The sequence below is a fragment of the Dipodomys merriami genome, unplaced genomic scaffold (genome assembly GCF_024711535.1).
Source record: "Dipodomys merriami isolate MVZ:Mamm:240054 unplaced genomic scaffold, mDipMer1.0.p SCAF_1, whole genome shotgun sequence".
Lineage (NCBI taxonomy): Eukaryota > Metazoa > Chordata > Mammalia > Rodentia > Heteromyidae > Dipodomys > Dipodomys merriami.
In genome coordinates, this window is record NW_027202270.1 from 20,201,334 (window position 1) to 20,229,243 (window position 27,910).

General features: G+C 35.8%; 1 protein-coding gene across 2 annotated transcripts in view; it reads left to right on the forward strand.

Moving 5' to 3' along the window:
* The window catches only part of Abca12 (ATP binding cassette subfamily A member 12), a 179,343-nt gene extending 152,173 nt beyond the window's left edge, over positions 1 to 27,170 (forward strand). For both annotated transcript variants that reach the window (XM_070027397.1, XM_070027486.1), the window contains exons 38-53: positions 1,335 to 1,422; positions 2,924 to 3,029; positions 6,411 to 6,465; positions 7,037 to 7,214; positions 8,645 to 8,760; positions 9,773 to 9,932; positions 10,980 to 11,233; positions 13,726 to 13,930; positions 15,163 to 15,272; positions 15,586 to 15,727; positions 16,867 to 17,001; positions 18,928 to 19,031; positions 20,329 to 20,421; positions 21,638 to 21,743; positions 24,680 to 24,817; positions 26,189 to 27,170. In XM_070027397.1, coding sequence (XP_069883498.1) covers positions 1,335 to 1,422; positions 2,924 to 3,029; positions 6,411 to 6,465; positions 7,037 to 7,214; positions 8,645 to 8,760; positions 9,773 to 9,932; positions 10,980 to 11,233; positions 13,726 to 13,930; positions 15,163 to 15,272; positions 15,586 to 15,727; positions 16,867 to 17,001; positions 18,928 to 19,031; positions 20,329 to 20,421; positions 21,638 to 21,743; positions 24,680 to 24,817; positions 26,189 to 26,296 — 2,098 coding nt within the window. In that variant the 3' untranslated portion in view covers positions 26,297 to 27,170. The remainder of the gene's footprint in view (positions 1 to 1,334; positions 1,423 to 2,923; positions 3,030 to 6,410; positions 6,466 to 7,036; positions 7,215 to 8,644; positions 8,761 to 9,772; positions 9,933 to 10,979; positions 11,234 to 13,725; positions 13,931 to 15,162; positions 15,273 to 15,585; positions 15,728 to 16,866; positions 17,002 to 18,927; positions 19,032 to 20,328; positions 20,422 to 21,637; positions 21,744 to 24,679; positions 24,818 to 26,188) is intronic.
* Positions 27,171 to 27,910: the final 740 nt, after the last annotated feature.

Below are 27,910 nucleotides of genomic sequence, written 5' to 3' on the forward strand. Positions count from 1 at the left end.
AAATTCTTAGTTTTATGTAAACAGCCTTATATATTGAAGTCTGAGTAATGACTTAAATGAAGATTTATTGGAGCAATGTAAAGGCATTGGATTTTTGTAAGCCCTCCAAAATGTATTGATAATTATCTTCATTGTCTTTACTTTCTTGAAACAACAGAGGAGCAGTTGACTGAATTAGACTTCTTTGGAGGACTGCATAAGTTTTGATGATAATTGGCCTCCATTTCAATAATAATAGCTCAAAATTTAGAGTACATCCAGGAGAGGAAAGTACCTAAATCACTTGGACATTTACTGTGGATGGGAAGTTCTTGAGCCTGTCTCTTTCCTCAGTTCCTCCATGTTTTCCTTCCTGCCTTTCTTCCTATTCATTTCTCCATTCCTCCACATTTTCTTTCCTACCTCTTTCACTAGACATAAATGGGCAACATTCACTGTAAAATGATTCTGAATTACAGATAAACAAAAAGAAGGAAACAAGTTCCACCAGGACAGAAGCACTATTAATTCATATAATATTTTCTATGAATATGAGTTTTGTGATAAAAATATGTTTATATATGTGAATATTTTATAATAATATTACTTATTATAAATACAGTGGGGTCTACTATAAGCAAAAGTTATGAAAATCTGCCTTTGAATAGCAGTGAACAATTTATTATGATGTCATTTATATGTGAAAACCTATTGCTCTGATAAAATCTTATATCCAGGAGGACAGGCACAAGGTAATTCTAGTGTGAATCACACCACACCATTGTTTATTTAAATGGAATATAATTTTTTAGGGATCTCAATCTTTCCTTAAAAATATTACTGATTTTAAAAATGTGTGAACTAACAGTCTTTAGATAAATTTAACTCACTTTCAAATATCCAAGAAGGTAAACATATATAGTACCATGAAACAAACTGAGGCGGGAGTGGTGAGTAGAGTCTGTGGTAGGGAGAAAATTAGGACATTTATGAAAAGATAAGATCTAATGTTATAACATTCCAATAATAATTATCCAGACAAAACGTTTAAACAATAAAATATTGAGATTATTGATGTGGTTCAGTTAAAATGAAAGAAAGGACTCAATTATATGACATGCATTTGCAGAATGATCACTGTACATATTAGTTGTTTTGAGGGGCTTTTTCCTGTATTCTGATGTATACTTGAGACTAAAATATGATTAAAAAAAAAAGGTATCAATGCTTGTATTCATTTCATACAGTAAATATGTTCCTACTGGAAAGAAAGAACTAAGCTCCTACTAAAGTATTTTAGATAAACTTATGAAGATTTCATTTAGTAAAATGAATATAAATTTATTTCTTTGTAGATATGGAGGTTGGAGTTTTGGGATGCACTTGACTAATGACCTCCGTTTTGATATAACAGCAGTTCCTATCAACAGAACACTTGCCAAGGTAAATTATAGTCTTTTCTGGGAGGTCATACAAATCAAAATGTGAAATAGATACGTTTGCATCTTATCATGAGGTTAAAAACAAAACATGTGTGCAACATTTGGTGCTATGTATACTCCATAATGCAGTAGGTATGATTCTGTGTGTATAGCTCAGGAAGCTTGGATACTAAAGTTCCAGGAGAACTGCCAGAATCAGATCATCTGGAATTGGGGATAGTTTGTCTTATTTCTTCTCCTTTTAGAACCATTTTATTGCTTTCTCTTTCCTTATTACTGTGACTAGAGATTTCAGTACTATGTTGAATATGAATAAGAAGTATCTATACTCTTGTCTTATTCTTGACTTTAACAGAAATTATTTCAATTTTTCCTCATTTAACAAAAAGTTGGCTATGGGTTTGTCATATATTGCCTTTATGTTGAAATATAGTCCCTCTATACCTTCAAAGTTTTTATTTTAAATAAAAGCATGTGGGACTGGGAAGGTGGCTCAGTGGTAGAGTGTTTGCCTTACATGCATGAGGCCTTGGGTTCGATTCCTCAGCACCACATATGCAGAAAAAAAAGCCAGAAGTGGTGCCGTGGCTCAAGTAGTAGAGCGCTAGTGTTGAGCTGAAGAGCTGAGGGACAGTGCCCAGGCCCAGAGATCAGGCTCATGACCGGACCCCCCTCCCCCCCAAAAAAAGCATGTGCTATGTTTATTGATTTATATATGTTGGACCATCCTTGTATTCCTGGAATGCAACCAACTTAATCATGATGGTGTTCTCTTTAAATGTGTTATGTATATTGTTTGTATGTATTTCATTAAAAACTTTTACAGCTAAATTTGTTAAAGAGATTATTCTATAATTCAAAATGTAATGCTCCATAAACTTACATGTGATCCTGTTCAGGAGTCATGCTACTCTCTGTATGTTCCTATGAATGTATATAGAATATACATATATAGGTTAGATGCATATATATAGATATCCTATATATGATATTCATGCTATCAAAGTTAGCACAATCCCTCTGATTTTGATGTAGAAGGTAAAGTAAGTTATGTCTTGTGGATTTTAATGAGGAATAGAAAGTTAGTAGGATTGGTTATCAGTCTTGTTGCTAAGCATACAATGCTTACATATATATTTTATTTCTTTTCTACCCTTGTCTATTTACCTTTTTTCTTTTTTTCTTTTACTACTATTATTGATCAGAATACTTTAATTCTAATCTCAGAATGACCATGTTTTACACAGAGATGAAGATAATAATTTTCCAGTGAAAGTCCATGTTTTGCATATACAAAGGATCTAGAATTAATATGTTTCATTACTTAGAAAAAATGGCATGCATGTTTAAGTTAGAAACATATTGGTCTGTGATCAACACTTTGGAGGATACTTTATGATGTTGCAAGAGGAAATAAGTCATTAGGAAACTGTTATTCTTGCTTTAGATGCTGAAAGCTTAATTGAGTTGGATTCAATCTTGATTTTGCCTTCTTTTAACAGGTATGGTATGATCCAGAAGGCTATCACTCCCTTCCAGCTTACCTCAACAGCTTGAACAATTTCCTGTTACGGGTTAACATGTCCAAAGATGATGCTGCCCAACATGGTAAATCCATATACATAGATGCTTCTTTTACTGCTACTACTTTCGCTACAAACATACCAGTGCTGAGTATTTTATAACATCTAAATCACAGGTCTTTAAATGGAGTTTGGAAGTAGTAACTCCTGCCAGATGGAACATACTGGGTAATCAGCTTAACTTCAGGTTAATTTAGTTTCCACATTTATCAAGTCAGGATAATCATGCCGACTCCATGCTATTTCTGCACTCACAACTAATTGTTATGTCTCATAGAAAAGTCACTGCAAGCCGGCACCAGTGGCCCATACCTGTGAATCCTAGCTACTCATAAGGCTGAGATCTGAAGATCGTGGTTTGAAGGCAGCCGGGCAGGAAAGTCCACAAGACTCTTACCTCCCAACAAACACTTAGAAAAAGCTAGAATGCTGCTATGGCTCAAGTGGTAGCACAAAGAGGATCAGGAACAGGGGTCAGGCCTTGAGTTTAAGCCTTAGAACTGGCACCCTCCCCCACCAAAAAAGAGTAACTACAAAACTATTATGTTTATAGCAAAAAGGTTAAAGGTGATAAAAATATATAAAACATATAAATATAAAATTTATATAAATATAAGTATAAAAATATCTAAATATTCACAAATCTAAACATAAAAACTTTCAAACAAATAAATTCTACACCCACCAGACAGGCTACTGCTTATTGAACATTCAGTATATGATATAAGCTTAATATAAAGCATGGCTATCGTCTTACAGTAGTTTCAGGGTGATTATTACTGCCCCTTTTGAATTCAAGGCTCTCTGTGTCCTGCCTGTTTGTTTTTCTAATGCTCCAATCTGTTTCTTTGGACTCATCCAGGTCAACTTTAGCTGAGTTTCTTGGGAGACTTTCACGGTTTGTAAAATAGGGTTGGAATTTAAAAGGAATTGATTCATTTTTTTTCTAATTCAATTACTGTGCATCAGACCATTTCATCTTCTTGAGCCCTGCTCAAATTATTTCCCAGACCAATCCTAAAAACTAGTAATAATAAGGATGGAAAAAAACTAAGTAACACATTTTCTTACCAAGTCAGAGCCCAATAAATAGAAAAAAGGACACAATCTTTGACAAATTCAGATATTTCCTTTTCTTATCTTCCTTCTGCTGGGCATAATAGTGCCTGCCCGATATGGTGATTGTGGAAGTGAGCTACAGCATCAAAAACCCGTCTCAGTGACAGAATCGTAGAGTCTTCATTTTGGATAAAACAGTATTTTCCCCCAACTTCATTGGCATTTTCACAGCAAGAGGAATTATAAAGAAAATAACGAGATTGATAGTCTTTAGCATCAATAGAGGGCTTAGTCAAAAGTGATGAATTAAGTAAAATGGGGCCTACGGTGAGTCTGGTATAACCTGCTTTAAAATACTTTCGAAACCTTGACTTTGAGTAGGATGTTTCATTCGGAGCAAAAGATATGGATTGTTGTTACATATAATCAAATGATAACAACTATAGAAATGACTAAAGAAAAATGTAGCAAAGATAGAGAGAAGAGGAGCACAACACCACATTGTAGAATCACTTTTTTGAAATATTTATTCTGGTTTCCTTTGTAATTAGTGTTCATTACTTAGGCGAAGGCAAACTGAGCCAGTCTAGACCCTAGTAAGCTTGTTAGAACTTCTACCATTGTATTTGCAGAGGATGAAGAAGTAAGAACTGTAGAAGATAAACTTTATATTGACTCTACATTGAATTTTTTAATTTAAAAATAAGCTCAAGTGATATAAATACTACTAGTAGTGTGACTTCTATTCCTTATTATTCTTTTCTTATTCAGTCTCACATGATTATGATAGCTTTCCATCCTTTCTAGAAGGCACTTGATTTCTTCCAAAGGAGAAATCTATCATCTTAAAATGTATCTTTGTTCCATCATGCTTGGATGGGATCTACCATGGTATTATTACTTTGGCTTTGAAAATCAACCCAGTTATTTTCATATCTCCTCTCCTCTCCCACTTGTTTTAAGTATCTCTGTTAGATTCTATATGAATTGGGATTTTATTTTAGCTATAAAATTTTCTTTGAATTCTAGTTTTCTTATAAAAATCTTTTGATTAGCTTTCTTTTGCAGTATCAATATCTGTTCTATTCATGGGGTTCCCCCTAGTGGTGTGTTTTATATGAAAAAATGGCTCTTTTGAAGAATACTGATTTGCTTGTTACCCCCCAAAAAATTAGTATACAAGTAATCTCTTTACAAAAACACTAACACATGATCCTTTCTACTGCAATATTCAGTCTTACTCATTGTTATACAGAAGCAAGGTCAATGGAATCATGTCATTTAGCTTTGCATCTATAGAGACAACTATATATATATATATATATAGTATATACACACACACACATATATATACAGCTATACAATATTATATAATACAGACTATATATATATTCAGCATAGGGCCTATATATATTCAATGCAGTATCAATATATTTATACTGTATATATTTATATACAGTATAATGTACATACTATGTATATATGTATGTATATATGTGTATATATATGTACATTGTATTCTAGAACAGTGATAAAATTTTGATTTTGACATAATAAATATTCATTGACTGATCACTATGTAAGGCATCTTGCTGGATGTTGTAGAACCTCCTGATATATGGCTTGATCTTTTAGCTAACGGTATGTGTGAAAACAACTCATCCCACAGGATTTTGCACACTGTGATAAAAGCATGTTTGCAAAAGTTGCTCCAGTGAAGTAGCACATTTTCTGTGTTGGAAATACAAAGCAGAAATAAAAGTCATGATTTCCCTTGCCTATATTATAATTGAGCAGGGTTTAAGTAGAGCCCCTGGAAACTCATTTTTAAAAGGTCCCAAGTATTTACACACACACACACACACACACACACACACACACACACACAAATAAAGTACATTCCCAAATGATGTGATTTAAAGTTTAGTTTTACTTATCAACTTTACTTATCACAGTCAGGAAGGGACCCTCATATAATTGGTGTCCATTTAAACTGCCCATGGCAATGTATTATATTTCTGAAGTGCTTTTGAATTGCCAGCATGCATATGAGTAGATAGAGGAATGTAGGGAAACCTTCCACACAACCTTCCATTGTATTGGAAGAACACATGCATTTTGTATAAAAGCAGATTCTTGCTTCCAACTAAAATGTCCCATTTCTTCTCTCTTCATGAGAGTGCCACATTATATGGAATTCAGAAAACATGTCATTTCCCTTAAAAGTGTACCCCAAAATAAAATTCTTTAGGCTATATCACAATGAAGTACCCATGTTATTCACCACAAACTTGGTATTTCTGATGAACTGAGCACCTACTAACAGAAGCTTTATCTTTGTCTCCAGGTATCATCATGTATAGCCACCCTTATCCAGGTGTACAAGATCAGGAACAAGCCACGTAAGCAGATCTCTCTGGCATGACTACTTGCTTCTTGGCAAAGCTAAACTTTTGTGTAAAGTGCTATAATGGGAGATCACAGGTGTATCTGAATGAATGTCAGTTTTAGAAGGGCTGATTCTAGAAGTCACAGGCTGGGATAAAAGGAAGTTTCTGAAAGGGTGGAGAGTGGGGCTGCCAAGGAGAGCCCATTGACTGCAGATACACAGAGTCTGCTGCTTTTATGAGTCAAAAGACTAAATGCTTCATCATTTAAACTCTCCTGCTGCATTTAAGTGCTATTTCTTTGCTTCAGATCTGCATGTTCCTTGCATAGACTTTGTAATTGTGGGAGACTGAGGTTTTGCTATCAAATATTCCTAGTCAATTCACCTGCTCTAGAGATACAGTTATTCCAGGGTCACCGCAGAGCCGGGTCAAAGATATTATCTCTCTGCCTCACAGGAAGGCTTCTTTGTGTCATAGCCAACTCTTATACTGCTTTGTTGAATCATGAGTCATGAATCATCCTGAAAGGGAAAAAAGTTCCATAAAATCATGTCTGCTTTCCTCTCGATATTTCTCACCCTAGAATCAGCAGTTTAATTGACGTTTTAGTGGCACTGTCCATATTGATGGGCTATTCTGTCACTACGGCCAGTTTTGTCACGTATGTTGTAAGAGAACATCAGACCAAAGCCAAGCAGCTGCAGCATATTTCAGGCATCGGGGTGACGTGTTACTGGGTGACAAACTTCATTTACGACATGGTAAGTAGCACATCACTGCAAGAAAAAGAGAATCATTTTGCATAGAAGATGTTGGTGTTACATTCAAACATTCTCTAGTTGTTCAAATTATTCTCACAGGGACAACAAAGTAGGGAAAAACAATTTGAGTCAGGCATATAGTCATCTGATGGTTGGAGGAAAGAAAATATGCCTGCCTTTCTTTCTGCGATGTATCAGATTCCCGGGATACTTCTTAATATTCGGGTTCCTGGGCCCCACTCCAGATCTATTAAGTCCATATCTTGGGAGGGGATTATAGACAAGATGTCTCTGAAAGATTCCCTAGGTGCTTTTCAGCACATTGAAGTCTAAGAACACTATACTGGAGAAATAGAAGCTTAACAACATTACCCAATTGTGCCAAGTCATCAAGCTTATAAAAATTTAATCAACCGATAGTGAAAAATTCAAAGTAGCAGCTCCAGCTGAATGACACATTAGAGAAGATTACAAGGGTAAAGAAGAAGTGTATTTCATTGATAGCTCTCTCATTTGCATAAAATGTTCCCAAAGTTCAGATGGTTGTTCTTGACTCCAAATGTGCCAGAGTTGGCCAAAAGCCCAGGATGTGTATGCATTTGCCTGTGATCATGGTGAAATTTTCTAAGTTGTTGTCAAGATCATTGGCTTAAAGAGCTGGAGAGTAATTAACTGCATATCCATTTTGGTAATGTATCCAGGGAGGTCGGAAATGTGTTCGTTGTGGAAGCCAAATCTAAAAGAATGGACTTAGTAGGAGTTTCTTTTTTAACATTAAGGAAGCTTCAAGTACTTCCTTCTAGAAAGGCCTATTTATGACTGATAATCTGCTGACATATGTTCGTCCCAACTTAGGACATTCCTGTCCTTCCCTAACCCCCAGCAAAAAATTCAATTACCACCACCTCCATCATGTGCATCCTGATACATACTCTTTAGCATTGAATATTTCCAAATGGAACACTTGGATTTTTGTTCCTGTGTTTCAAGAATATGTGGTAACTGTTGCCCTGTTGTTTTGCACAAGTAGCTCACACTGATAACTAAGCCTAGGAAATCAACCATCTGAGAGAAATGCAGCATTCAAAATGAAACCAATGGTTTCAGGACTAATGCCTAGATCTCTGGTTGTCATATCTCTCACTGAACCACTATCCCTGAATGAACCCAAGTCTTAAAACCGACAGGCATGATTGTCAGGACTTCTTGTGTATCAATACAGGTGGAAACTGGCTTGATATCATATTAGAGGACACAAATTCTAAAGTAAAATCAATGTCAAATAAGCTGAAAGTAACAAGAAACAGGACCATCAGAAAAAAATCATTCCTTCAAATTTTCCTAGGCCAACTTGTTGCAGGTTCAAATTACATGGGTTACTGATTGACACTAAGCACTAACATTAAACATTCTTTTACATATTCTCACAGGTCTTCTACTTGGTTCCAGTAGCATTTTCCATTGGTGTCATAGCAATTTTCAAGCTACCTGCCTTCTACAATGAAAGCAACTTAGGCGCTGTATCTCTCCTACTTCTTCTGTTTGGGTAAGCTGCTGAATAGACAAGGAAAGAAGAATGAGCAGAATTAACTGCTTCTAGACACAAACAAGGCCTAAATGTCATTACGTAATGTATTATTGCCTGGGTGGGGGTCTTTTGACATGAGTGATGCCTAACAATATATTATGCTTGCTAGTCCATAGTCTGTTAAAGCATATCTCTGAAAATTAATGTTGCTATCAATAATGGGAATTTACTGAGTGCCAAGAGTCAAGTTTAGAAATTTACGTATATAATCTAATTTGCATAAAAATGGAAGCCTTCAAATGATGGAGAAAATGAATATATATGAATTGTTAAACTATATGAATAGATACTATTTTAATGTATATGTAAGTTTATGTATACTTACTTTTATTTATCTTTTTATAGATGGCTAAGGACAAACATATATTTCTATTGTTTCTGTGTTCAGCTAGATCATACAGGTAGTACAGGCTGACATAATTGTTGCTTCGTGCAACAATTCTTTCTTACCTGAATACCTGGATTGTATCTCTTAGTAACCGTAGGTGATACAGAGCTTCTCCTTCACTAGTTTTCTTTAGCTTACCCTAAAGGTGTTCAAGTCTTTGCTCAAAACAGGGGACCCATCTTCGAACCAGGCCTTGTCTGCCTCATTAACCTAAAACAATGTCATCATCTTTCCTCCACTTTAAATGATAAAAGAGTTACACAGATTGAACTCCTATTTCTGAGCAGTGAAAGTCTTGCCTGGACAAGATAACACCATCCCCAGGGGGATTAATTTGTAGCTGTAATGATGTGGGACTGCTAGAGGCTTCTTAAAAGAGAAGCTTCTTATTGTCATTTAAAATACATCCTTTGGGAATATTTTTGTCAAAAAAAAAAAAAGGAAAGGGGATGGAAGCAAGATATAGCTACAAGGCTTGACAACTCATCCATGATGTTTCCTTTTACATCTAAGTTTTTTATTGTTTGTTTCTTATAGAGTAAATGAAGGTATAATTGATCGTTAGTATTTTTAACCCCACAGGTATGCAACTTTTTCTTGGATGTACTTGCTGGCTGGTCTCTTCCACGAGACAGGAATGGCTTTTATCACTTACGTTTGTGTCAACCTGTTTTTTGGCATCAATTCCATTGTTTCCCTGTCCGTGGTATACTTTCTTTCCAAGGAAAAACCAAATGATCCTGTAAGAGCCTTTCTTACTCTGTTACAATTTTCAGTGAATGTATTGGATGTTTTAACATGTTCAAAGTGGAAAGATTTCCCTTTATTCTGAATTTTATGTAGGGGAAAAACTATCATTTAGTCTTATTAAATTAAATTCCATCTAGGCTAATACTTATTTTACTGAGTGTCAAAACTATTGGCATTTGATAAATCTTGGGTGGAGTGATGGAGGTTAAATCAGATATATTGTATGTCGCTAGGAAAACCATGACACCAATTGGTCAGCTAAACATTGTACTCATTAACAAATTCTTCACATATGGTAGTAACAAGGAGAATGGGTGAGTTATATGACTGTAGGTTAGGATTTATCTGAATGTTCCTAGAGAAAAGAAACCTTTTTCATTCATTTTCAATCATGTATTGGAATCTACTTCATTGTAAGCATCACTTCCCATTCAGCACTGACAATTATGATTGGTGAGTGGAGAAACACTGGCAGTGCCAGGCAATTGAACAGAAAAGAATAGAGAGGAAATGAAGTGAACTGAGCACTACACAAGCACACTCCAGGAGGAGGAAAAAATTCACGACATGGAAGCAGTTGGCCTTAAGTGCGAATGACATGAAAATGAGCCATTTGCTCCTCTTGGAAAAGAGTTGTCTCTTCTTCCACCTCATTTCGCCACTTAGCCTCTCCCCAAGTAGATATTACCTTAGGCTCTAAAACTTTACTATATTAATTCTTCCTTATTCAGGCTCCTCCAAGTATCGCATTTGATTACAACACCCTAGCTTAATCCACATCCTAAAAGTATATGGCACATGTAGAGGTGATATTTCCCCCAGGATTGGACCCTGATACCTTTAGATCTGCTTTTCTGCTAACATTTTATTGTAAACTCCACCCTTTAGTTATATTAATTATTTGTATGTAAATCCAACCCACCTGTGAAAAAACTGGCAAGAGAGAAGATTCTCAATATTTATTCATATCTAGTTTCAAATTTTTGTCAATTCATTGGAATGCAAAGACTAAGCTTCATTGTTGTTTCTCTCATTTCAGACTTTAGAACTTATTTCTGAAACCCTCAAGAGAATTTTCCTGGTATTTCCACAATTCTGTTTCGGCTATGGTTTAATTGAACTTTCCCAACAACAAGCAGTCTTGGATTTCCTAAAAGCATATGGAGTCAACTACCCAAGTGAAACATTTGAAATGAATAAGCTGGGTGCAATGTTTGTAGCTTTGGTTTCTCAGGGCACCATGTTTTTTTTGTTGCGTCTCTTAATCAACGAGTCATTAATTAAGAAACTCAGGTAAATATAGTGTAAACAGAGTGTTTTACATCAATGATGGAATTCATTTCAAAATACTTAGAGGCCAATACTTAGAATCTCAGCTTTGCCATAAGGACTAGGAAAATAACTACACAAAAAAAAATTAAAGTTTTGTTGTATAATTTATCTCTATTTCTTTACAGAAAAAAATTATCTTGCTTTAATATGTATCTATCAGTATTATTGTTATAAGCTCATTTGTTAGCCTTAAAGAGATAACTAATTCAGTCTCGGGGCTGAGAAGGTGGCTCAGTGGTAGAGCGCTTGCCTTGCATGCATGAGGCCCTGGGTTCGATTCCTCAGCACCACATAAGCAGAAAAAAAAAGGCCGGAAGAGGTGCTATGGCTCAAGTGGTAGTGTGCTAGCCTTCAGCTGAAGAGCTGAGGGACAGTGCCCAGACCCAGAGTTCAGGCCCCACGACCGGACCCAAAAAAAAAAAAAAAAGAGATAACTAATTCAGTCTTAGAGAGAAAATGTTTGTAAGGCAAGAAAGTTGAGTTTGGGAAGGGGTTAAAACACTTTCATAAGCAAAGAGGATAAGGATTGAGTGTATAGCATTTTGACAGTGAGACTGGGAAAAGAAGGACGAGATGAAGAAGGATGAAAAAAGAAAATCAGGTACCACAGACTAAACAGTTTCATTTCCAGGAATAATTCTTGCAGATACCTTCACACATATGTAGACTTATATATATATAAAATCATTCCCCATAGTAACCATTTCTAATAGCAAAATGAAGGAGAGAACCAGAACATCATTTATTTAGAGATAAATTATGTACATACACTCTTACACATGATATTCTGTAACCACTTGGGTGATATTCTGTAACATTTGAGATCATTTCTATTATTTATTAAATGAAAACACAATGTTTATGTATAAAGTATACTGCCACATGAGTAAAAAGAAGTCTGCATTATTTATGCATGTATATCATAGAGTATCCTAACTGTCAGTGCATCTACTAAAGAGAGCTATATATGATTGAAGATGACTATTTTTTACTATACCATCTCAAGTACCCTTTAAGAATGTATCACCTATACAAAAACAAAATTTTAGTTAAAAAATAACTAAAGAAAAACAATAGAGGAAAATAGCATGACCTGTTTAAGAAAGAAGTAATAGAATTAGAATAGAAAACACAGAGTGTGTTGAAAAAGGAGGTGGTAAAAAGCTTACTGTGGTTGGAAGATTATGGAATCTACTTAATGAATATTTGCTTTAAAAAGGTTTAATAGTCCATCTTCAGTGGTAGTCCATTCAAAGTGTCTGAACTGAGGCCACCATAATCAAATGGTATAATTTGGTGAAATTTGTAATTTGGTCTCTAGACACTAGGCTATTGTGAGGTTCCTAGAGAAATCCAATTGAGGAGTAGAAATTTATAACAGGGATAGAACAGTCCATAAAATGAATAAAATGGACATAAAATACTCCATGGCAGGGTATGATAGGCATTTTCAGAGTTTGGAGACTGCCTATATATGTTGACCTTGGAATATGGAACATTGAAATATACATATATATAATATAAAGTAGCAAATATATATAAAATATCACAGTTGGAGACTCTGGGGCCATCACTCAATGAAGAAGAGAAATTGGAGGAAGAACTATATTAATTCGTTGGATTTTAAATTTTTATTTTATTTTTATTTTTACTTTATTGATACTAATGTGGGTTGGGAATTAGTGAGTTTGAAGGGCTAATAATCCTAAAATACTGGCTGGATCCTAGGTAAGACATTAGTAGAAAAATAACAAAAATTAGTAGTAATACATGAAAAATTAATAACATTAAAATTATAGACTTAAAAGCTAGAAATAGCTGCTATAGCATTGGGTCTATAATTAAAAATACCATCCTGGTTTCAATTCCCAGCACAATCAAAAAGAGAAAAGAAAATAAATTTAAGAGGATAGATGGGATCTTATATTTAGTGTTATTATAACAAAAGGAAGAGGGAAGAATAGGAAAAGGAGAAGGATGAGGAGAAAAACAAAAGGGAGAAGGAAAGAGAACAAAGAAAGGAAAGAAGGAAGGGAGAGAGGGAGGGAGGAGAGGAGGGGGGAAGGAATAGATTCGTCTTTTTTCTTTTAAGGTGATCGTTGGACTTTAGCTTACAGGTACTGACTCCTCATAATGATAGTGAACTTTATTAGGAAGTAACATTGAAACCAGTATCTCCTTGCTACCACTATTAAGATTCTGAATTTGCATGGTGAGTCTGTAAACATTATCGACATGGAAGGCCAAAGCTTTTTCTCAAATATTGTAGTGCATATAGTAAGGAAAATCTATGCTAAGATGCTCTAAGTTATCTGAGTAGCATCATCATACATTACAAGTTCAAAAGAAATCCAATAATAGAATAATCAGTAAAGAATAAAGCCATAGCATATATCAAACCTGAGTAGTACCCTCAAAATCATTGATGTAAAATCACTGTGTCAATTTTTTAGACTCTTCTTCAGAAAATTTACATCTTCCCCTGTAATGGAGACAATAGATGAAGACGAAGATGTACGGACTGAGCGACTGAGAGTTGAGAGTGGGGCAGCTGAGTTTGACCTGGTCCAACTCCATCGTCTCACAAAGACCTACCAACTTATCCACAAAAAGATCATAGCTGTAAACAACATCAGCCTGGGGATACCTGCTGGAGAGGTTGGGAACTATGTTGCTTCCATCTTGCCATATTGGTTTAAGGAACAAGAAAAGTCTTTATTATTCTTCAATTTTTGTCTAGGAATGTAACCAAGCTCTGAATATTACCAGATATATTTGTACATATGTGTGTATGGATGTACATATACATACATTTTATACAGATATACATATATAGATATGTAATATGTGATTCATTTATTAATATGTGGACATAGTGTTTATTGAATGAATCTTCCCTCTCAGCAGGAAGGATTTACTAGCTAATATCATACTAAGTCCTGAGTCCCTTCTCAAACTGTTATCCACTCTTGGGTGGACTTTTGGAAAGGAAGTCTATTCAGAATACTCTTTTCAATCTTTCATTTCCAGGCCCTTTCAAAAGATACAATGAAGAAATCATAACCTAGCTAGGTTTGGTGGTGTATTCAACGACTCAGGAGGTGGTATTAGAAGGATTACAGTCTGAATTCAGCCTAAGCAGAGTTAGCAAAAGACTCTGTCCGAAAAAAAAAACAAAGCAAAAAGGCTGTTTTCATGGCTCTAGTAGCAGAGTACCACAAAACAAGGCAGAAGTTTTCATGCATATACACACACACACACACACACACACACACACACACACACACACACACACACACACACACACACACAAACACATGCACATACTGAACATAATGTGTGTGAAGTGTCTATATGTATATATACACAGGTGTGTGTCACTGCTTTCACTGATACAATATTAGGGTAGCTTTGCAAGAAAAAATGATTATTGATATTTTCCTTCATTTTCTGAGCAGAGCCACAAACTTCATGCATCAAATTTATTCAATAGCACAAAGAAAATATTGCTTCTGTGGTTTATTTAGCCAAGTCATGATTTGGTGTGAATAATATGGGATCTATAAGTATAATTACTTCATCAAATTAGCATATCTTACGTGTGGGGTATTTCATCATGTCCCAGAAAGGGATGCCATAACAACATTATGGAAATATGATCTTCGTTACATATACAAAGTTTCATATTGTTAAAGGAAGAAAAGATGTGTAAGTACGCATTTGTTTCTAAAAGAGAAAGTTTTACCAAATGCCACCAGAGCAGTAGAGCATCTGTAAATAATTCTGATGATTCTGGATTCATTTTTCTTAGAAACTTATTACAACCAGGGAGGAGAGATATAAGAGTATCTCCATGGTTTACATCCATGTTTTTTCCCCCATCCTACTAGTGCTTTGGCCTTCTTGGGGTGAATGGAGCTGGGAAGACCACGATATTCAAGATGTTGACTGGAGATATCATTCCTTCAAGTGGAAACATTCTGATCCGAAATAAGACAGGGTATGAATATCTGCTGCTCCCACTTGCTGACCACTCACTTACTGCAACACAATTAAGATAGTTTTAATGAACATCTCATAGAATTTTGTGGTGATACTATCCAATCTCCAGGGAGAAGAAATCAACTGAAATGACTAGAGAAACCATTAAAACTTTTATTATGATTCTGATAGTGAAATTATTTTATCTCTCTGTTTAGTTGAAAATTAATACCATGATCATTACCATGATCAAAATGAGGCCACCTTCCACCATTTGGGGACCAGGAGAGATCTGTCTCAGAACTCATGTGTGACTGGTCTTTTCAATGCAGGTCCCTGGGTCACATGGAATCTCACAGTTCCTTAGTTGGCTACTGCCCTCAGGAAGATGCCTTAGACGACCTGGTATCTGTGGAAGAACATTTGTATTTCTATGCCAGGGTACATGGAATTCCAGAAAAAGATATTAAAGAAGTGAGTATGCAGGTGCAAACCCAGTTCATTTGAATTACGAGTATGCTATTTGCTTTTCCCTGTCCCTACCATTCTTCCAGAAAAAAAACTGGATGTGGAAAAAACCGTTTTTTCCTCCATCAACAAGGAACCCAATTGGACGTGATTGTGTGTCCTCTGTCTACACCTATGGAGTCAGCTTTAGAAATAGCTTGGCATGTGTTTGTTCAGTTGCTTTTCTAAGAACTGTAAGACAGATTCGCTTCTGAGTTGAGCGTTGTTTGGTGATGCTTGTACTTCCCTGGTGTTCGAATTATAGTTGATACATAGACAGAAGAGCAAAATACTAAAAAAAAAAAAAGAGCAAAATGCTCATATTAAAGCAGAATAGTTTCTTTGTAAAATGTTATTGTATTTGTTTTGCTGCTAGAGTTTGAACCCAGGATCTCACGCAAGTGAAGCACAAACTCTTCAACTGAGCTATGTCCACAGCCCCCAGTTGGACCTTTAATCTGTGGCTTCATAACTCCAGCAAACTGTTTGCCTTTGAAATGGATTAGTTAACCCTTAGGGCATGTTCCTCTGTTTTTGCAACCCTTGGGACCTGTTGTATAAGTCCAACTAGGATTCCTCATTTGCCAGGACTATTTAACTATAGAAATAAGCACAAGAAACATGATTCCTAGTGTGCCACAGTTTTGACAGTGGGTCAGATTTAAATAGACTTACAGGCTTTGTGACCTCCCATCCCCCAGTGAGCAGAAAAACCAAGTAGGGCTGATAGTCAGGATGAAACCTGCCTGTGAATTAGGTTTTATCTCTGTTAAGCTGTTAAGCTTTATAGGTGACTCCTATAGCAATACAGCATAAAGTACCACCTGCAATTGTAAACATACCTACCTACATTTGGGGGAAAAAGTCCTGTTTGAAGATAAGCCCCCAAGGAATTGCTTTTATCTCTTTAAATGAACTATTAATTTTAAAGAGGTCCTTTGAAAATGAAAATAAAATCTGTGTTGAATTTAAATGCGTTCATTTTTTTCCTAGGCTTCTGTTCTAAATGATGAAAGTTTCATTTCACAGGCAGATTTTCTTCCATTTGGTGCTTTAAGGGTTTTGGCAGGGGAAGGTCAACCTAATTCCTCTTTTATTATCCACAGACTGTTCATAAACTCCTCAGGAGACTTCACTTGATGCCCTACAAGGACAAACCCACTTCTATGTGCAGCTATGGCACAAAGAGAAAATTGTCTACTGCCCTGGCCTTGATCGGGAAGCCTTCCATCCTACTCCTGGTAAGAGCAGCTTTGTAAGCAAGGCTGCAGCAGAAGTGTGCTGTGTTACCACGTCATCATCCCCACAGCCTACACTAAGCCAGGGTTCATTGGATGCCAGTCATTGTGTAAACACTTGTAGTATCTCATTAAGGGAATTTGTAGAAACAGATACACTATAACCACATCATCCTCAAAAATAAAATCTTTGAAGCAATGGTGTAGGAAGCATCAGAGGAAAAAAACAAACTCAGGAGGGAAATGAAAAGACACTGGAACAAATTCAACTGATTATATCACTAAGTAGAAAACATGATACAGTTTAATTTCCTTTTTTTTTTTTTATGAAATCCTGTCATCTTTTTTTTCCTGTTAGGAACTGATCAGGTTAACTTAATGGTTTCCAGTCTCTACTAAGAAAAATACAAGTGCACTTTAAGAAAATGTGTTATACTAAAATATTATTTCTTTGAAACTTAACAATATGATCTTCCTAGCTTGGGATGTGATACATAATACCTCATGCTTTTTTCCCTGAATTTGAAAGGGGGACTGTAAAAAAAAATACACATTTACATTTTAGTTAAAAGCCGGAAAACTAAATTGATCACCTGAAAATATAAATTGCACATGATAGTAATACAGTAGCCTGCTTCCCAGGCCCAGCATTGGAATGGGATACAAACTCGCCCTTAATGTACAAGATTGCTCTCATTCAAGGACTTCAAAACTCTGAAAAAGCCTTAACTATATACAATAAAAATCCCATTATAAATTGCCACATTATTCCAAGGATTAAATCATAGAGTGGATCAAATCATTTAAACTGCCCAGATAGAATGAGGCAGTCCAATCTTTCTATGATTCTGGCAGCTTATAATGCATTTCATGCCTGCCAATCGATGCTTATAATAGAATTCTATTGTGTAACTGTCCCTTAAACTGAACAAAACAATCCTTAGGCCCCCCTGTGAGATAATAGAGGCAAAGCATCTATTTTAAAATGCTGAAAGCACTACATAAGTGTTATGTAGTAATGAGATGAACTGCAATACCAGCTATGAAGGACAAGAGACTGTATTCTCTCCCATAGCTAGTTACTGTATATGTGGTTTTTGTAAAAAAAAAAAATGGGAGCAGTAATAGTATCTCTTATACTTGTTTCCCAAATTAACACTCATTCCTTTCTCTAAATGTAATACATTACTATAAAACAAACTTCTCATTATGCTGTGTACGTAGTTTCTATTACAGATACAACTTTCAACTTTTTATCTCATCTTGAGCTATACTTTTTAATCTTCTGTCAGGCTCTATTCCTATTTAGATGCTCCAATATTATATTATTTTTATCTGGACTCTAAATAATTTTCCAAATCACTATTCACTTGCAAAAAATAACGTGTATTTTTCTAGATGACAACTTAAATACAGCTTTTATATATTTCCAAGGAGTCTTCAATTTCAATTAATAATATAAAATAAAAACTATACCTTAAACATTCACTGAAATATCAACTTGTGTGTGGTTGCTGTTGTTGTTTTCTGCTTTCTATACCATATTCTTACAACCACAATTGTACTTTTAGGATATAGCAATCTTGCTGATGTAGCTCCGGGAACATATGTGACAATGTAATTAAATGTAAAAACTCTGTTTTGTCAGTAAGTAAAGCAGAAGAATTTTCCAAAGAACCCTGGGAGATGAATGTAAAGGAAAAGGATGCCAACTTCCCTGAAATACCTTTTCTTAATAGACTGATCATTTCAGATACATGATTTTGAGCTTTCTGACAGCAGTAGAAAGCAGCCTATTTAGACTAAAACACATTAGTTCCAAGACCTGGAAAAGCAACTTCTGTTCAGAGGAACTGAGACTCTGTGATTCGTGTAAAGGGCCTCATCAAAAAATTACTAATTTGATCAATTTTTCTGGTAACTATTCAGGATGAGCCGAGCTCCGGAATGGATCCTAAGTCAAAACGGCACCTTTGGAAGATCATTTCAGAGGAAGTACAGAACAAATGCTCCGTCATCCTCACGTCTCACAGGTAATCGGAGGCAGGACCTTCATGTGTGCATTTATTTTATTTGTTTTGTCAGTTGTGAATCTTGAACTCTGGGCCTGGGCACTGTCCCTGTGCCCTTCAGCTCAAGGCTAGTGCTCTACCACTTGAGCCATAGCGCCACTTCCATGAGGCAGGACCTTTAAAGTCACATGGCACGGGCTGATAGATGAGAAAGGTAATCCTGTGTTATGTGTACATAATTAGTGCTTGCCTTCCTATGAGAGGATTTATTATATGTAGTAGTGGAGGCCAGTCATGTGGGCTCCACGATGAAAATAGTGTTACAGGACAGGGTGTAGATTCTAAGCAGTATTGTCAATAACAAAGTTCTTGTGATTTATGACCCCCTTAATCCAACTGTGGCTCCCTATTACCTATTAAAGTTCAGAGTCCTTTAAGCTCATCCAAAGTTTTCTATTGTATGACTTCATCTAAAGTTCCAGTCCTTTTTCCCCCTCTCCTCTAACATGCTCTCCTTTCAGTCAATCTGGGAGACTTAAGGTCTCACATCCACACACTACCTCGTCCTTTGTCTCTCTGTGGTTATACCTGCTTTTTAAAAATCATCTCTTTAGAAAAGCTTTTCATATTCCAGTTTTACTAGTCCTTCCAGAACTAGTTCACATACATCTCTTCCCTATGAAGTAGTCCCTTCCAATTAGTCTAGTGTGAACAATACTAAAGCATTTTATCTGTGCATCTCTTATGATATTGACCTCGTGTTATTATTTGGGTTAAATTCACCTTGCATTATTAATGGTTATATAGTAAAGTATTACAAGTGATTCATATCAAGAAACTTGCTTACATCCTAGTTTTGTCCTGAGTATACTGTAGCTACTCAATTTTTTTCCATGAATGTTTGTATGCAGTACATGCACAGGGTGACAACCTAAAATCACTTCCAATTATCACAGTCCATGAAATGAAAGAGTGAATAAAGGCTAACTAGATATAAATCCAAACCCACTGACAATGATTGGACCATGAGGCATAATGAACAAAGCTTGAGGCTATTCCACAAACCCTTCTTAGGTAGTATAGTTCTTGAGTCAAAGCTTAAAACAGCTTGAAAGAAACAGCTTGGGTTTGAGAATGGGGCACTCCAGGATGACCTCAAGTTTAGAAGAACAATAATAAACCTTACCTGAAGATGTTTAATTGATCATTTAAGAGCTTTTTAAAATTCTCCTTCAAAAGAAATTTCTGGGTGCCATAATGAAATAATTAAGCTTAGACTCAACCCATTTTCTGTGCCTTGAATGTTAATATCTTTTAGCATGGAAGAATGTGAAGCTCTCTGTACCAGGCTGGCCATCATGGTGAATGGAAGGTTCCAATGCATTGGATCGCTGCAGCATATAAAGAGCAGGTAAAGAACAAATGAGCTTTTTAACACATGCTATAGTAACAAATTGACTGGTATAGAGACAGCCACGGGATATCTGAGCAACCTACCCTTAAATAGAAGTTATTTTATTGAAAATCGGCCGCGTTTTTAGTCAACTAGCCCAAATATCAGAAGGTCTAAAGTTAGAAGTACTAATTTTATTTTATTTTATTCAGTCGTGGGGCTTGAACTCTGGGCCTGGGCACCGTCTCTGAGCTCTTCAGCTTAAAGCTAGTGCTCTACCACTTTGGGCCAAAGTGCAACTTCCTAAATAAATAAATAAATAGCAGTACTAACAACAATAATAAATAATCTACAACCAAAATATTCTTAGAAAGCAAGACTTTTTTCAATAGCAAAAGTAAACCTATAAAAATACATGAAGGCATGGAATTCCTTCCAGCACATTCATTTGCCATTTATACAGGCACTCAGTAAGCTATTTAACATTTTACCACACTGAAAACCTTTTAATCAAGAATACATTGGGGAAATATGCATAAATATCAATTTTAAATTAAATAAGTAGTTTATATTCACCAGAGTATATTCACATTTTTACATATCCATGTTAGTCTCTAAACTTCATTATGATACTTTATATCTTTCCATATAGAAACTTGATTGTCTTATAAAATAATATTAACCAAGACAGGGGAATAAAGGATGACAGAGACCTTACATTGCTCTTAGGCAGTTTAGTGGGACCAGATTACAAAATCTACTCCCAGTGGCATTAGCTCTGGCTTCTTCATTTAATATTTATTTTCATATCTCTGATGATTTTAAATTTTACTGCTGATATCAAATCTACAGTAATCTGCCCCTCGTGAATATGCTCTCTTTAAATTAGAAAGTATTTTTTACCCCAGAAATTGCCATCCATCACCAACTCATAGATGTCAATATAAATTGACATCTTTGTTAGATGTCACAGATTTTGTTTGTTTGTTTGTTTTTGCAGTATTGGCCTTGCCCAAAGAATCTGACTCAGCAGAGATAGAAATAGACAGAAAATTATAGCATTGAACTAGTTCCAGTTTGTAACATGTCCTAAAGTTTTATGGTGAAAATTACAGTCTTTATATAAGAAAAAGAGGCCTAATAGTCAGCTTGGGTCTTGTTTCATTACCTAGGATTCTAAGGGAACCCTGTTGGCAAATGTAACTCATACCATTTTTCACTTTATTTCATATAGGTTTGGACGTGGATTTACTGTCAAGGTTCACTTGAAAAATAGCAAAGTGAGCATGGAGACCCTCACGAGGTTCATGCAATTACACTTTCCAAAAACATACTTGAAAGTAAGTGGTGGCATACTTTGACCTTGCTATCTTGACCTTTGACCTGGCTTTGGCAGTCAGTTTTCATTGCAGATGTTGCTACTTCCAAGGTGATCATAACTTTGGTACTAATTGTATTAGCTTAGTTCTTGAACTAAGATGTGTATAAGATTCTTTGAGTACACTTAATATGAACAAATTGAATTTTCAAATCAGGTATTTGAAGAATTTTCAAATTAGGTAGTTTTTATACAGTTAACATAGTCTTTTTATGTATGTAGTTGTTTTTCTCACAAGACTTTATGTTTACACTGTATTTGATTTCAAGTTATGTAAGCTACCATTTATTAGTTCTGTATGAGAGATGACCTGCATAACATGACCAGAGATGCATTTACCCTTAGACAAATAAACAGTGAGCCTGGCACCAGTGGCTCATGCGTGTAATCCTAGCTACTCAGGAGGCTGAGATATGAGGATTGTGGCTCAAATCCAGCCTAGGCAGGAAAGTCCGTGAAACTCTAATCTCCAATAAATCACCAGAAAACCAGAAGTGACACTGTGGCTCAAGTGCCAGCCCACGACTGACAAAATAATAATAATAATAATAATAATAATAATAATAATAATAATAATAATAATAATAATAATAATAATAATTCAGAGGGACATAGTTTGAAGTGTTGATCTCCTTTGTTCCTCTCACTTAAAAAATAAATCCTGGTCTGGTGCTACTAGAATCCTAGATGCTGAGATCTGAGGATCAAAGTTTGAAGCCCCATGGGTATAGAAATCTGACTGTAATTAACCAGCAAAAAGCCAGAAGTAGAAGTGTGGCTTAAGTGGTAGAGAACCAGCTTTGAGCGAAACAGCCAAGAGAGAGTGTGAGACCCTGAGTTCAAGCCCCAGTACTGGCATATGAATAAATAAGTAAATAAACAAATATAAAAAATTCACCAAAGTCTAAGCAGTTCTCAACTACCAGAACTATCATAGTGGTGATTTCATGCATGTATATAGTAACCACTACAGGCCAGATACACAGGGATATGTGCATATGAATTTCACAGAGCACAGACTTACGTATACTTAACAGAACAAAAACAATACTTGATGGACAGGCCCTGTGCAGAAATTGATGATGGCAAATATTTGTTGTTAAAAAGAAGATCAGGCATGAAATAATGTAAATAAACCTGGCAATGTTGGGTTGACCCCCCACTGCACTGAGATGATATTCAATAAGACTTTTAGACTATGAAACACTTCTTTCTTATTTGCAAATAGGGATATGAACATCTGCTTTCCCAAATTGGTGTGGGAACATAATGATAAAGTATCCATACTGACACTTCATTGAGCTACAAGGCACAATGTTAATTTAACTGATTCTGAAAACAAAACAATGTATTTTTTAAAGAATTCTTTTATCTTTCCTCTACCTCCCCAATCCTTAGTTCACTTCTATAGGAAACAATAGCTTTCATGCTTCTTTTCAAAGCTTATTTTCTATCATCTAAATTTAAATCAAAACACAAGTTAAAGGACACCTTTCTTCTCCAACTCATACTTTTGCTTTTAGTGAATTTCTGGGCTGAAATCTTTATGGACTGAGTAGCAAAATTAGTTTTCCTGATCTGTTCTTCATGAGAGCAGAACTATCTAAAGCATATGAAATGATGATAAAAGTTTGATTTCTCCCTAAGGGAAGCATCCTTTACATGAAGGCAGCCATTTCTACATATCCACAAGGGAAACAGCTAGAAAAACAAATTGAAAGTGAAAATAATCAGGATGGCCAGATTATAATAGGCATAATGGAAAATCAAATCTATGGGAGAGGCCAGGCCCTGAGCTCTAAGGGAATAAAGAAGACATCTTGAATATCAGTATGAAAAATACCACTGGAACCAGATCCCAAGAAATGGCAGGGGTAGATTTCTCAGGAAGAAAATATCTGATCATGCCAAGGCCAGCAATGTATGTCTGAGATCCAAGCTACTTGGATGGCTGAGATTGGGAGGGTTATGGGTTTAGGTTATCTTGGGCAAAATGTTAACACAATTTCATTTCAGTAATTAGCAGGGAACAATAACGTATGTCTATAATCCTAGCTATGCAGGAGGCATAGGTAGGTTAAAAAATGGGGCTTGTAAACATAATATATAAAGTAAAACATGTAAAAAAATATGTAAAGTAAAAAGATAGTACATCTGCTTAGCAAATGCAAAGAAGTAAGAAGGGAGGGATGGATAAAGAGACAGGAGAAAGGGAAGGGAGACAAATGGAGGAAGGAAGGAAAGAAAAAAGGGAAGAAGGAAGGAAGGAAGGAAAGAAGGAAAGTAGGAAGGAAGGAAGGAAGGAATGAAGGAAGGAAGGAAGGAAGGAAGGAAGGAAGGAAGGAAGGAAAGTAGGAAGGAAGGAAGGAAAGAAGGAAGGATGGGAATGAATAACAAACAAATAATGTTATAATGTGGTACAAGTGAGAAAAGTTAAATTTTAGAGATATCTGACAGAAAACAAACAAAAAACAAAAAATTTAAGACATTGTAATAAATTATACATCCAGAAAAGCAAGGTGGCAAAAATACTCTAAGGCAGTAAGAGTAGAGGCTACTAACAACATGGTGATACTAGAAAGGGAACTGCATCACCTAATGAACAAGGCTCTTGAAATCTACCATTGTAGCTCGCATAAACTGAACAGCTAATTCCTGGCATTGTAACACAATCCAACAGAGAAATTCACTTTTAAACACTGATCTCCGTGGACCTTTATGTGAGGGGAGCCTACGCTAATGGGCGGAATATCATCCCAAAAATGTTTTCCAGGGGAAATGATGTCCTTTGCAATGAATTGCATTTGGATATTTCTCTTAGCTCTTGGGTAACATTATATCTAATCAAGTCAATATGAGGATACATTGCAATACAAGTTTGTTCTTTGGTTTGGGCAGGATCAACACCTTAGCATGCTGGAGTACCATGTACCAGTTACAGCAGGAGGAGTAGCAAACATTTTTGATTTGCTAGAAACCAACAAGACGGCTTTAAATATCACAAATTTCCTTGTGAGTCAGACCACTCTGGAAGAGGTAAGATGTGCACTGTGAGCTACATTCACAATGTCATATTGGTCCTTATGCATTCTAGGTATTTCTCTCTAATGATATTCTATTTATTTTAATAGAAGTAATATCTAATCTTGCACCTGAAAAACTTAGCAGAGAGCCAAATTTACTTCTAACTGCATTTTGGAATATTAAGAAAACCATTCAAGAGGCATTAACTACCTTTTAATGAAGACATTAATCTTTTTCCTACTCATTTTTATAAGATATCTATATCCACAAATTTATATGTCTATGTAAAGCAACAAAGCACTGTTTTCAGTTACCAGATAAATAGCTATTAACATTTCCCTTACTTTGGACTTGGTAGGTTCCATAAATTCTCTTCTACTGGATTGGCTTCCTAGATTAAGGTGGCTTGGTGTTAGCTAGAAAGAATGTGCAGATCTTTAGATCTAACCAAATTCACACAATTAAAACAGGAAATTCTTTTCTTTCACTTACTATCTGAATTTACACTCAATAACAAGAGGCTTTCTAGAGGCTTTCTAGGTCATTCTTTATCACCTCTGTACTGTCTTAATATTATGCAGTTCCAGTTAATATGGTTTATAGTATATTTGATATAGCCACCATTGGAATGAGCCTCTCAGACAGTGTATCATGCTGTTTTTTATAGACAACTATTTTATAAGACTTTAGGTATTATGATAGGGACATAAGACACTATAGCATTGCAAACAGAGCTTTACCGTTAGACTTATGAGCAACTACTAGCACCAAACTTTGCCTTAAAAGATTAAATTCCTGAGCATTTGGCCATGAATCTATAACATATTTGATTAATATAAACCTATAAAAGGTCTGCTTATTAAATAATTGGCTAACAATATAATCATTGATTAACTTAACTCCACAATTTTTATTTCAATCTTAAAACTAGTACAATTATTCTGGTTACTTCTACATAAACATTTGGTATGACTTTGGGCAGGATTTCTTGTCTATATATAATAGAGATAATAGATGTGGAGAATATGGATATGGATAAATAACTGTCGATATTCCACTGAAGCCCTAAATATACATTATGATTATTAATGTAATCATAGTATGTAATAATATGATGTTGTTTGCAGTCAAAATTAAAGGTGACTAAAACATGAGTCCTAATACAGGTATACATATGCATAAAGACATGATATGATAAAACCTACCTTTCTTATCTGATGTTTAATTGTGTGTGTGTGTGTGTGTGTGTGTGTGTGTGTGTGTGTGCGTGTGTGTGTGTATGAAAGAGAGAGAGAGTCATAGAAACAAAGAACTACTAATCTTTTGTCTTCCTTTGTTACTGGCACTAATGATGTTCTTTCTCCTTGGAAAAAAATCCAATAGGTTTTCATCAACTTTGCCAAAGATCAAAAGTCCTATGAAAATGCGGATACCAGTAGCCAAGGTTCCAGCATCAGTGTAGACTCACAAGATGACCGGACAGAGTTTTAGCACCTGGGCCCAATTCAACTTCAGCAAAGGATCAATGGATACGTTTTTGAAGAAGATAACCACTTCCTCAACATCTCTTCATTTTTTAATTATTATATTGTATGGCAAGTCACCATTGTATAAGACTTACACGTTATCATAAATGGAGAGTTTACTTTCTGAGGTCACTGAACGTTATTGACCCTGAAATGAATTCCTGTACACTTAACACTGTGAGCATACTAATGTAGACTTAAGCAAGAGAAACCACCTCATGATGACTATCTTAATTTATTACTTTCATACATACACACAATAAAGACAGCTAAAAGGCACTATTAGTAGCTGAAACTATTAGTAGTTGAAAAGGAAGACTGGAGCCAGAAAAGAAGGTGGATTGGGATTGGGACAGACAGGGTTGGGCAATCAAATGAAATAATTTATTTTCAAAAATAAGAAATGTAGCTCATGCATCTACTACTATGATACATAATGTGTGAAAGGACAGATCAACCCAGGTGGTAGGCGCTGAGCACAATGTGTACAGGACCTGTGAATACCTGGGGCATACTGGACATCAAAAAGTACCCTACATAAGAATGAAGTAGGGAGGACATTTTACCCTGGTGGTAAACAGAACTTACACTTCTTTCCTGCCATGCATTGGTAACAGGAAAGCACAGGATGGAGCAAGAAGCTACTTGCACTTCAAGGGGGAAATAAGAAGTATCAGTTGGGCAGATACAAATCCTGAAACTTGGTAGAGAATTCATGTGCTGCTGGCAGACACTTTTTGACGCTCTTATAGACGCTCTTATAGTCCAGGTTTCTCCTCAGGAAACATTCCTATCAAAGGAAAATGAACCTAATTTTCAGCTTATGGCCTGGCTGACCCAGAATCATGTGTATGATTGTCAGATAGCCTTTTTAATATGCAAAATTACATGGCCCTGGAGGAAGGTGCTTTAGGTACCATTTGTGTGCCTGTGTGTGTGTGTCTGTGTACATGTGAGTGTGTCTGTGTCTCTGTATGTAATGAGGTTGTCAGCTTTGGCACAACCATTTCTGTTTCAAAACCAAATAAATTCCAAGTTTAGACAAAACTATTAATGATGTCATTTTGTTTGTTAGACAAGAGTCAGGGATATAGAACTAGGTACTAATTACCTAGACTCGCTTACCTCTTCAACTCCCCATCTCTCTTCTTGCTCCCAAGGAATTACACATGTGCTGATCCTCTACCAGAAATGCTCTTCCCATACTCTGAGACGAGTCCTCCTAAAGGTTATCTTTGCTGCTCTAATTTCTCATTTAAATTGGATCCTCGTCCTGTACTTGGTTGTACCTCCTACTTTTCTATCAAAGCATGTAGCATCATTTATCATATAGCCAGACTCACTATATATCTTACCAGCTACCAGCTAGGATAGAAAAGGTTTATGGTAAGTACATAACCAGTGTATAAATAAGCCTTGTGGAGTTTTAATTCTGAGAGCGTGGTAGCTATAGGATCCCAAAGGATAGAGGGAATTTTTTTTCCATTGGATCTTGATTTCTGGTGGTTGGTTTGTTGGTTGTTTTTGAGCAATGGTGGGAAAGAAAGCAAGAGAAAGGAACATGGAGAGAAAGAACACA